This window comes from Scleropages formosus, chromosome 15, assembly GCF_900964775.1.
Source record: "Scleropages formosus chromosome 15, fSclFor1.1, whole genome shotgun sequence".
Taxonomy (NCBI): domain Eukaryota; kingdom Metazoa; phylum Chordata; class Actinopteri; order Osteoglossiformes; family Osteoglossidae; genus Scleropages; species Scleropages formosus.
In genome coordinates this window covers 9,070,183-9,081,987 of record NC_041820.1, presented here as the reverse complement: position 1 = coordinate 9,081,987, position 11,805 = coordinate 9,070,183, and the positions used below count along the sequence as shown (strand labels likewise).

At 42.6% G+C, this 11,805-nt stretch overlaps 1 protein-coding gene across 1 annotated transcript; it reads right to left on the bottom strand.

Annotated features, from left to right (window-relative positions):
* Positions 1 to 1,016: 1,016 nt before the first annotated feature.
* Positions 1,017 to 11,270, bottom strand: cdc5l (CDC5 cell division cycle 5-like (S. pombe)). The gene is made up of 16 exons (XM_018751387.2): positions 11,097 to 11,270; positions 10,548 to 10,651; positions 9,738 to 9,899; positions 9,195 to 9,322; positions 8,824 to 8,923; positions 8,104 to 8,322; positions 7,706 to 7,850; positions 6,763 to 6,951; positions 6,402 to 6,550; positions 5,711 to 5,873; positions 5,213 to 5,377; positions 4,912 to 4,992; positions 4,536 to 4,778; positions 3,950 to 4,147; positions 1,890 to 2,102; positions 1,017 to 1,685 (listed from the first exon to the last, which is right to left on the bottom strand). The coding sequence occupies exons 1-16, from the start codon at positions 11,139 to 11,141 to the stop codon at positions 1,578 to 1,580; spliced, it is 2,412 nt and encodes an 803-aa protein (XP_018606903.1). The 5' UTR covers positions 11,142 to 11,270; the 3' UTR covers positions 1,017 to 1,577.
* Between the last annotated feature and the right edge of the window lie 535 nt (positions 11,271 to 11,805).

The window sequence follows — 11,805 nt, the reverse complement described above, 5'->3', positions numbered from 1 at the left end:
TTCGACTAAAAAAAAAAAAATGCCCAAGTAGGCCTGGGAATAGTACACTACTACACATTCATACATTTTATAGAGAATATTGGTGGTCTTGGTGGACTCGGGTTGATGGTTGAGGTGCTCAGTTGTTCGCCGCGCTTGGCATTTAGGTTGCAAACATTTCGTCACCAGTCAAGGTGACATCATTAGTGCGCAAGTTGTGTGATTTGTGTTGGATGCTTCCTCCTTTGTATGTAGTTCGATGGGTGGGATTGCCTGAAGCTTGGACGTGATTGGTTGGTTTCATGTGGCCTTGAGCATGAGCGCTTCTTCTGATTGATTTGTCGGTTGCTGGTTTCAAACTGGAACCAGTTCCATACTGGTTAGGCCCTCGTTGGCCCTTGCATCATTATTCGTTTGTAGATGGGGTCCAGATCCATATGTTTGTTTATGGAATTGACTTAAGAGTACCAGGCCTCAAGAACTCCCTCAAATGTTTTGTATCTGCCTGGGATAAGATTTCTGCATTATCCATATTGAATGTATGTCTTTCTTGATCCTGGCGTATGAATATCATGGACAATGGGTCATGCCGCCTGGTGGCCAGCTTGTGTTCATGGAGCCAAGTTGATAATTTTAATACATTTTATTTAGTCCACATTTAAAGCAGTGGTTTAACACCTGTATGGAGAATTGGTGGCCCAGAACCTACCAGGGAAGGACAGAGCTTGAGGCAGGGTACTCGCTGGATGGGACACCTGGACACACTCATTCACTCACTATGGCCAGTTTAGAATCTCCAGTTCACCTGGAACTGGTCTTTGGACTGTGGGTGGAAAGCCACAAGGACACAGGAAGAACATACAAACCACACAGACTGAACTGATTTGAATCCACAATCCAGGCACCGGTGCCACTGTGATGTCTGTAAGATTAAAATCATTAAATGTTACTATAGTTTTTTTTTTTTTTTTTTTTAAATCATGGAGCTGCACTGTTCTGTTGAGTCAGTATTAAAAATAAAGCAAAAAAGGAGAATAAACAGTTCAGCTGATTTATTTTCCCAGCAGCTGTGCACACACTGGGTATAAGAACTGAAAGCAGATAACATAAAAAAAAAAACATTTCACTTTCAAGATTTCCTGATAAAGCCTGGCAATTTGACGCTACAGTCTATTATCATATTGCTGAGAACATCACATATGAAAATGAATCCTGCTGAATTAACAAACACTTCTCTAAAAGACCTCTACATGTACTTGGGGGGGGGGGTCAACTTATACAGGACAGATTCCACTTAAAAGTCAATATCTGATAAAAAGCACGTTCCTTTTAACAAAGCACCACCACAGTATCAGCAGGTGTTTTTATACATAACTGCATCTTAGCATGAGAAAGACAACAGTTACACAGCAGGAAATGGACAGACTGGTGGATCCACATGAAGCTGGAACATGTAGAACATCTGTAAGTGAAGCAGTAGCATTGGAAGAGGAAGCAGCGCATCTGAAGCACTTCTTACAGCGAGCACGCCAAGATGGCGGTCGGCGAATAGCGCACGCGGGACCGACCGAGGCTCCTCCCAGTCTCAGGTGTTTGCTCTAAAACTTGGAGGACAGCAGGGTGTCCTTCTCCAAAAGCAAGTCAGCATATCGCTGCTGCAGTTCCCGCTCTCGTTCCTGCTGTCTCTGGACATCTTCTCTGAGAGACTGTCAACACAAACAGATTAACCACCCCTGTTACCCCTGTAACCTCCAAAGTGGGCAGGTCAGTTTCACCCCACTATTCTTATGATGGATTCACTGTGGATTCAACACAACGCTCCCCATTTCCAGGCACATGGTTTGACACGAGAGCCTGTGTGAGCAGCAATTAAGGATCCAACTGCGAGATGTGATACGGGGGTGACCCACCTCCTGCCTACGTGGGATTGCCAGGTCCTCCTGCTTCTTCAGCTCCTGGAATGTGCGCAGCTCCACCGCTGCCTGCTCCACCTGGTCCCACAGGTCGCCCAACTGCTTCACGAGTCCCATGGCTCTGGACTGGTAACCCCCGAGCAGGATCTTCAGCTTCTTCTCCATCTTTGCAGCACGCTTAGCCTCTGCTGTCATGTGGCCTCGGTTAACCTAGTGACGAATTAAAACAGCTGGGTTCTCCCTGGGACATTGCTGACTGGCAGGCATCATCCACACAAAACTAGTTTACAGTTGTACCATGTTTATAGTTTTATCCTTAAAAAAGCAAGTCTGATATCTGATTGGAGACTTTTCTCTGCAGAGTCCAAGTAGTGAGACAGTATCAAAAAAGGCGCATCGCATAGCAGGGGCCATTTGCACATAAATCATACTGCAACATTACTACTACACCTAACTAACAATTCTGCACTAAAGTACAAAATATCCACTCAGTTTTAACAAAAAGTAGCCACTTAAAGGCAGAGCAAGAGTAGAGTAATAACTGACTGTGGAAAACTGATTGCTGTAATAACTACCCATCTGCACGACTGACTTCCAAATACTGTAACTTTACAGCTACCTGTGAGCCGTGGAAGAGGAGCCAAAGAAAACAACAACTTGTACAGATCCAACATCAATACTCGACGGGACACAAAGCGTCTCTTCTGGGCTACACAAAGTGCTTATTTCCCATAAAGGATCTGCTTTCTTACTGGAACTGCAGCCTCCTGCGTGTGTTCCAGTAAGAATCGCTCATTTTAACCAGTGATGTCCTAACTGGCCGCATCGCAGCTTTCATGTCCCTAAAATAAAGAGGCGACAACAAGGAGTAGAGTGTGAGGGAACAGGAGTCCAGACCGTAAACTGAACCACTTGTGTTCGCAGAGACAGCTGCAGGAATGTATCCTCTGCTCAACACCCTTGCTAAGACCTCGCCGAAAACCGTTAGTGCCTGACCCCCTCACTTTTGTTTAGTTTTTGTGGTTGCAGCAATGCGCACGGAGGCTGGCGGCAGAAGGTACCCCCCTCAGCTGTCTTTGTTTTCCATCATGACACAGACAGTAACCTCTGCAGCCCCCATTTGGCGGCGGTAACGGGCTTCTGGGGGTGCTGCTGATAAATGTGGCATGCAGCTGCCGCAACTGTAAAAATGCGGTCGCTTCCTCTGTAAGAAGTGGTTGCAAGACCTCCCCCGCCCCCACTAGCACGTGGCACACCCCCACTCCTACCCCAACCCACTCGCTTGCTCTCCCAATCCCCCAACCCCCGACTCCAAACCACCCACCCAGTCCACCGCTGCGCAGAAGGAGCTGCTGTGTAAACAGGGTCCTAGCGGCTGCCCTGCATCCCGAGCCAAGGAGCACTAAACAAACGCACCCTTTGTGACTCCTTCCCACATTGACTCAAACTCCAGCCATATGGGGCCATCGCAACACAAAGCCGCAGTAGCGATTTCTGATCTTGTATGCATTCATCTGCTGGCCTTCTATGTTGGGTGGATGCTGTAAGTGTATATAATTGTGACAAGAGCTTCCATCTGGTGTTAAGTTGTTGCTTTGCATCTTCCTGAAAAGACTTATTCCTTGGCAATTAGATTATGTAACAAGAAACAGCCCACCTTTCAGCACAACTTTCCCTAACATTCTCTTCCTAGTACAGGATTTACTCTAAGGTCTCAGGTAGTGCGATATCCTTCTTCTGCATGCATGACAAATACACAAACAGATGGTGTTTTTGGGTGGTTCAGCTGCTAAGGTAATCGCTAATAAAAAAAACTTTGAAGTTTGTATCCATCAGTGTGAATGAAAGACGTACAAAAGTTCATAGTTCACCTAATAAGTACGATTTCAGTCAATTACTGGTTAAATTGAATCTAAATGAAGCAATGCTGCACCCTGCTGGAGAAACTGAGAACTGCGCCAACCAACAGCAAGTCACAGGAACCCTATACGGACCTACAGGAAATTTCCTTCTTCAGGACACACCTTCTACTGCTTCACTCACTGGGCAGCTCTTACCTCCAGCTTCTTCTCCAGCGACTCGATCCTGTCTTTCTTGCTGGCCAGGTTGGCCCTGGTGTAGCGACCCTGGCCAGGCAGATAGAGCACCTGGCTGTAGCACTCCTCCCACACCTGGTTGTAGGCCTCCATTGAGAGCTCTCCATGTCCCATGCCATACTTCACCACCTCCATCTCCTGTGCCAGGAGCTCAACCGCCTGTTGGACAATCAGCTTGTCACTAGACTTTCATCCCAATGAAATCTCAACATCAAATTCTAAAGCTCTGAAGCTCATTAAAGACAACAAAAGTAGTATTAAGAATGTAAAACAATGTTAAGTTCATACAGTGGGAGATTTATTCCTTCTTATTCATTTGGATGAAGTGAATCAATGTCAGAATGGAGAAATAAAGCAAATCCTGAGTGGTTTACTAATGTTCAATTATTAATTTTTAATGCCTTTGCAAAGTTTGCTTTTCAGATTGTCTGTATTTGACACTAAGTGACATTCAATGAGATGCCCGGACAACTCTGAAAGATGTCTTTCAAGGAGCTGTTCATCCCTACATGCAAAGAGAAAAGAAACCCAGCTGAGGAAGAGTGACCTTGTGCAGGTCATCTTCGGAGATTTTCTCATAGGAGTTCTTCTCCAGGTAGGCGATGTGCTCAGCATTGTTGGACCCGGAACCAACTCCTTTTCCCTTTTTGGCCAGGTTGCTGGTGTAAGGATGGTGCAGACTGTCATAGTGGATCATTGTGATCATCTCTTTCTTGATCATCTCTTCTGCCTGCTGCAGCTCTGTCAGCGGGGGGTCCATGTTGGGTGGCCTCAGTATTGTCTCGTTGACCTGTTTCACCGCCGCAAGGAGAGAAGAACCTCAAACATTATACGTGATATACATTGCACATGAAGTGCTCAGTACCCTCAGATGTGTGGCTATTCATATAGAAACTTGAAAGAAAAAAGATAAAACAATGGACCTCTGAGGGCCTGGGCAGATTCCTCTGAACTGCTGTGTGTCGCTGCTTCAATTCCTTCTCACGTTCTGCGTTTCTTGCAGCCTGTTAAAGATGGGGGGTGCAAATAAAATAAGCTTTTCGACTTTGAAGGGTTATACAAGTCACTCAGGATACACAAATTATGCTTCTGAACAGAAACTAAAACTAGTTTAATGCTTTGCTACTGAAATACTTACTGCAGATTCACTGCACCAGAAGTCCTTAAAATGTCATAATGTCTCAGTTCCAGCCCCTGCGAGCTTCTATCCCAGCTGACACTGACCTGTTTGCGCAGCTCAACTTCAGCCGCATCCTCCACGAAGCTTTCATCCACATCGTGATCCTCCAGCTCCTTCTCAATGTTCTCTGGAAGCACAATCTCAAAATCGTTCTTGGGCAGCGGCAGTGACATGAGGCCTATCTTCAGCTGCTCACGGGTTTCTCTTTGCTGTGGGGTACAAGGGGTCAAGCTTTAGTTACTAACACTGAGGAGCCATTCAAGTACCACTATGACTTCACACTATTATCCTCCAAATTAGATTTTTCAAAAGAGTTCCTCCCTGGCCACAAGTCTTCTCTGACTTTTGGGTTTAAGACCAGGCTTTTCAGATTAGTTGTGTAACCCTAACCCACTGTTTGGAATCAGATCTTAAAATTTCACATTGTCCAACATGAGATGTGAAATGTGAGGCCCAACAGAAACTTCAATCCACATGCATGATTTTAACTGCAGTGTTGTCACCATGTGGCAGGTGATCATCATTTGCTCCATGATACTAACCAGGTGCTTGGAGTATGCTGGATCAGCGTAGTCCACTGCACCATCCTCCGTGTTGATGTTCAATTTGTCCCGCAGGGGGGTCCTCAGAGGGGTCGCTCCAACAGTGGATTTTGGAGTGAGACCACCCTGAGGGGTCATACCATCTGACCCATGAGCTGGGGTTCTACAAGAAACACAGAGAAATTTAAACAATATAATAAAACAATCTTATAGACAGAAAAATCAGTGGAAATTGAACCTGCGACCTTTGGGTGCAAAGGCAGCAGCTCTAACCACTACACTACCAGCTGCCCTTAAGAAAAGCAAACTTAAAAGTTCAGAACTTTCAAAAATTTGCAAGTTGAAGGTTTGTAACATGAAAAGCCCATGTCATTTATGTACAAGGATACATGAAAAGTACTTGCGTATATTGAGGAGAAAAAAATCTGCACTGGGAGAGCGAGCAGTACAGATTTTTTTGACGTACCCTTTTGTATATGTGCGTACACACACACACACACACACACACACACACACACACTTTAAAATAAAAAAATAAATAATAAAAAAAAAAACACTACCCCACACACATATACCCATCATTCTGCTTCCCTTCTTCACTGGGACTCTTTGTCCTCTAAATCTCAAACCCAAATTTCAGTACCTCTGAAAGCTGAACAGACCCAGAGAGCAGGAAGAGCTGCTGCTGTACCTGAATGGTGTAGCAAGCACTGTGTTGGGTGTCTGCACCACCTGTCTCTGTGGGGTCACCCCAGAGAAGTCACTCTCGTGAAGAGGGGTGTTCAGGCCCCCTTTTAAGGGGGTATCCACATTTGTTAGTGCCATCAAATTCTGAGCTTCCTGTTGGAAATATCACAGTAAAGTCAGGACAAGAGACCTTGCACCGTAGTGCATAACTTTATACTTCTGGTGCCTTTAAACCCATATATGCTGCAAGACAGCACAACTGAGCACTTCATTGCTTTATATGCTGATAACATCTACAGAATGGCTGCATGAAGTTCTCTTAAAGTCAATTACACAATTTTAGTGAGCACAATGTGTGTACTGGCCTGTAGGATCTTGTCTTGTGCAGCGGGGGTCTTGGGTGTGCGAAGAGCCATGGCGTTGTTGGCAACATTATACTCTGAGAGCAGCGCACTGGATGCAGAATTGGTGATGCCGGACTCCTCGGCCGTTTGTCGCGCGATCTCACTGGCCTGTCCCAGCTTCACAACACCCTCCAGCTCTGCGTCTGAGATCTGAACGCAAACACATGCCAAGTCACAAACAATTAGCATCACTTCATGAAGAAAACCCAATTTAATGAGAGTCAGTACAAAGTTTCACAGAGTCTTTGAATTTTTTGCTATTTCTGACAGAGGATTATTGGACAAAGTAGCATGCATGCTGTATACGGATTAATCAATGGTACATAAAAATGCCAAGAAGGGTGTCTTTTCACAGCATCCTGGTAGCACCAAGACATCAATGTTACTAGGACTACAACAGACAATTTAATAAGATGGCTGAAAAAATAAACTTCAAAAGACTTCACCTGATTTTAAAAGCCTCCAAGCATTACATGTGTTAACAGATAAATGAGACTGTAGTCTATATTACTGAGGTCACTGCTTAGACATGTTGGTGGTAGAATAGTGGTTAGAGCTGCTGCCTTTGGACCCAAAGGACACAGCTTTGAATCCCACTTCCAGTTACTGCACCCTTGAGCTGTATAAACTGGCAAATAATTGTAAGCTGCTTAACATTGTAAGTCGCTTCAGAGAAAAGCATCAGCTAAATGAATTAAATGTGGATGTTCTAGGTTTACATCAACTGCAAATTAAATGGTAACAAGACAGCAGACACTGCAACACTTCAGAACTGGAGTCCCCAAAACTACAGATATTTACAGGTGCTGAATTAGCCTCATGTGTTTTTCTTAGTTCGCATTTGAATGAAGCACAAAAGGTGAAATAACACCTTTTCTCATAATGTCTTCAGGAGCACTCAGACCTGTGGTGCTGGAAGGACCAGCTTGCTCCTCTTCTTGGTGAATTCGGACACCCCGCTCGTCTGCAGAATAGCTGATGGGAGGTCCGACTCCTTCTTCCTCTTCATCTTCTGCTTGTCCTTCTTGCGCTCTCTTTCTTCCCTCTCACTGAAGTGGGCGGGGGGGGTTACATAAATATAAATTTGTTAAAAATAAATGTAACACCAAATTTTACTTTCACAGAAAAATGCAAATATTTGTAAAATATATCCTTTATCACCATAAAATAACCTTTGGATGTTTTAGCTCAGGTTGAAAAACATGAGCTGTATATGTATATTAGTTTCTTGGAGATCAGTGAGTTCAGTGTTATGCAGGACAGGAAGCTCTCATGCAAATCTCTAGCTACACATTTACTCACTTTCTGAGTTCTCCATCCAAATGCTGTTGTCGCAGCCTTTTGAAGTTGGGCTCCAGGGGCTCATAGTTCTCCATGGATGTGTCGTAAAAACCTGGGGCAGGCTTCTTCTCGAATGGGATCTCAGCGTTGTAATCCACACCCCTCTTTTTCTTCCTCTTCTTCTGGATGTCGATGCCGGCTGCTCGTAGCTCTCGTCGTTTCTGCAGGGCAGCCAGGCGTCTGTGAAGGAGAATTCAACCAGAACAATTCACACCTTTAACTGGACCCATGAATTAGCTCTATTTCCAAAATTAGATTGATCACACATTTCAACTGGGCACTCTGCAAGAAAAAAGGAACTCAAACTCAAATTTTACAAAATAGAACTATTGCAATCAACAACAAAGATCACAAGACAGGTCTACAAAAAAAAAAAACCATTAAAAAGTAAGCATTGCATTAAAAGATTATACTCTTGCTTTAAGCAATTCTGGACCAGCAAGTGTTGAATAAATTTAGAGATGCATCTTTTCTTTTACAGTAAAATCAGCTATTAGAGCATAATTTGTCAAGCAAATTCATGAAGGTAAAAACTATATATCCATGAGCTATACTTATAATTTCTGTCTGCATTTTCTATTAAATCACAGACGTTACACATTTACTTGTTTCAAATTGTTTAAAGCAGCTTACTCACTTGCTATAAGGCATATCTCTTAACTGAAACACACAGACACACACCTGGCCTCTTCCAGCTGTTTCTCTCTGGCTTTCCTCTTGGCCTTCTTGCCCTGAGTGTTGGCCAGACGAGCCCTTGCCTCTGACAGCATCTCCAACTCATCTAAATCACATTTTTCAGACATTAGACACCAAAAATAGCACAAATGTCCAATACCATGTGGAATGTTTGAAAAGAGGTCTTATGACCCATCAAATTCTTCCAACAGGAAGAACAGACCTTCTACTGTTACCCAGTCTCCCCCCCATGCATTTCATAAAAACCCTTTCAGTAACATTATTTAAAAGTTAAACAATTACTCTGTTTATCCATTACATTGTTCAAAAAGAGAGACTCAAAACCTATCATCAATATTGTACTAAATGTGTTTTACCTTCATCCATGTCCACAGGGTCAGGCCTGGCTGGCTTGGTCTCTGGATTGGGATCGATCTCGCCTGGTTTGAGCTTGCGTGGGTCGTCCGTTGTGTCCTCCTCATTGTCCCTCTGAGCAGCTTTATCTCTGAAACACATTGTACAGTTCATTAGTGTAGGCAAAAAAAAGAAAAAAAAAAAAGTATTTTCTCTGAACAAACTGCTGGGAACACATTTTAACATGGATCTCCCCCATTTAAAATGGTTTGATTAAAAACAAAGAATTCAACACAAAAAAAGTTGTGCTATTGGAAACATCAGAGAAATGATTTTACAGTTTAAGAATAATGAATCATTTATTAAGAGGGCACAGAGTTTGTCAATTATCAAAGTATTTATTGAAGGGAAAAAAGCAAGTTACCTATCAATACCAAAAAACATATCTCAGGCATTCAGTTACAGGACTATACAACACATGCATTTCTAATCCTCACCAACATACATACACAGACACACATGCACATATATTTCTAATAAACTTGTACTGTTTCTGCCCCACTTACAAAAGAAACTCATAGTGCTCCAAGCACTGGGCAGCTGTCCTGCCGATGATGGGGGCAATGGTTCTCCACTGCGTAGGCATCAGCTTGGCTAGATGAAGAAGCTTTTCCTCCTCCTCACGGGACCACTCTGTCTTCTTAATGCTAGGATCAAGCCACTCGTACCTAATTTGAAAAAAAGAACACAATACTCTGAGCAACAATTTTGTGTTAAATATTGCTATACATAACAACTGATACACCACTTACCTATTACATTAATGTTTTTAACCAAACTCTTCTAAAAATTCAATGGCTTCAAGATTTTATCAGTTGAAACAGCACAATATGTTTTACAAAAAAATAACTACACATACAAACAAAAAGCACCACTTTTCACTTGAACGTGGAAGAAGTTCCACATTATCTCAAATCAAACTGCAGTATTTCACCCAACTGTACTACCTTGATCAAAGGTATTATAAGCAAGAGTGGGAGGGGGCTGCGCTGAACACTCAGTAACTCACATTACAGGATACATCTTTAACGGCTACATTACACAATCCCTCATGTTGTCACAATCATAATGTTCATTATACTATCTTTCTCAATAAAGAGCTGCAGACAGAGCACATTTTCAAAATGAACACTGATAAATTGCACAAGATCCATCTGTTTTTTTTTTTTTTTTTTTTAAACTGTTACCTTTGTGTAATGGATAGGTATGTTTTATAATGAACACTGCAGGTTGAAATCCCACTCAGAATAAATCACTGCCAAGTTCAGCATTATATTGTACTTCAAAAAAAAATAAATAAAAGCATCAGGACTCACCATCTTGCTTTGCACTGTTTGGCTGATTTTCTGTGCAGCAGAGAGGCAATTCGAGACCACTGGTTTTTGCCATATTTCATCACAGCTGCCTTAAGAATTTCATCCTAGAAATAACATAAGACAGGAAAGAAACATTTCCACACATCAGCGTCTTGTCTATATTTTGCCCTTGGCTTGGAACCAGAGAGTAGCAGGAATAATAAATTTAGCGCATCTCTGTGAGATATGACTGCCTCAGACAGCTAACTTTTTAGTTTTTAAGTATTTTATGATCTTACAAAAAAAATACGAAAATGAGACTGAGAGGTAGGAACAGCTGCATGATTAAACATTCCCCACCACAACACAAGCGGATGAGCAAGCTAACTATGACACTCGTCTGGACAAAATTTAAATAAATAGTAGGGTGCATTATTTTAAAAGAGATAAAACACTGTTTATTGATCATCTTTTTTCTGAATACGTATTCAATTGCTAGTTCTCCTGCATCCGCAATGAACACCATCGCCTAGCTGCCTAGCTAACCGGATAATAACGCACTGCGCATACCTCGGTGTTTCGCCAAACACCTCCTTTTATCATAATTCGCGGCATTTTGAAAACTCGGTCTTCCTACACTTCACGTGTCCACAAAAACTGCAATAAACAGATATTTTGAGAAAAAACCGACGACAGCACGTAACGTTGTGCACTGCAAGCCCCTTCAGCCAACTATACGCGCCCCGGAACAGTAACTTCAGAAAACGGAAACTGCCGTCAAGCGCTGCGATTTCATTCGTCCTCTCTCACTGTCGCAAAAACGTTGATGGTGGATGCCTTAACGTGCACCGGAACCACACCTGAAAAGCCGGAAATTGTGTTCGGAAAACTATTTCCGTCTTTTTTTTTGTGTGAAAGTGCAGGCAAAACATGGATGTCGCTGATACTGTACCGAGAGTCACAAATATGTACGTTCAATTTGATCAAATCAGAGTTTTTACTAATTGTTTTTCGCATTTTGAAACATATGTTGTGAGACAGAACCGAACAACTCTGAAGACTAATACGGTCTTAAATCTAATATTGACAACCATAATTTAGCATCAGATTTAGTCAATATAAAAGTAAAAAAAAGTACTCGTACATTTTCCATTGACAGACATTTCCATTTTGTACGATGTAATCTTTAAACATGCCACGAGATGGTGCTAAAGCACAAACGTACTTTTCTGTATGTTTTCTGGAGCCTCAAAATGATTTGCACATTTGGCTCATCAGT

Excerpts from the sequence above, each read along its gene's own strand:
- cdc5l (XM_018751387.2), bottom strand. The coding sequence starts at position 11,141 with ATGCCGCGAATTATGATAAAAGGAGGTGTTTGGCGAAACACCGAG. Across the intron at positions 8,323-8,823 it reads AAACAGCTGGAAGAGGCCAG|ACGCCTGGCTGCCCTGCAGA; the intron begins GTGTGTGTCTGT and ends TCTCCTTCACAG. Across the intron at positions 2,103-3,949 it reads CGCTGGAGAAGAAGCTGGAG|GTTAACCGAGGCCACATGAC; the intron begins GTAAGAGCTGCC and ends ATTCGTCACTAG.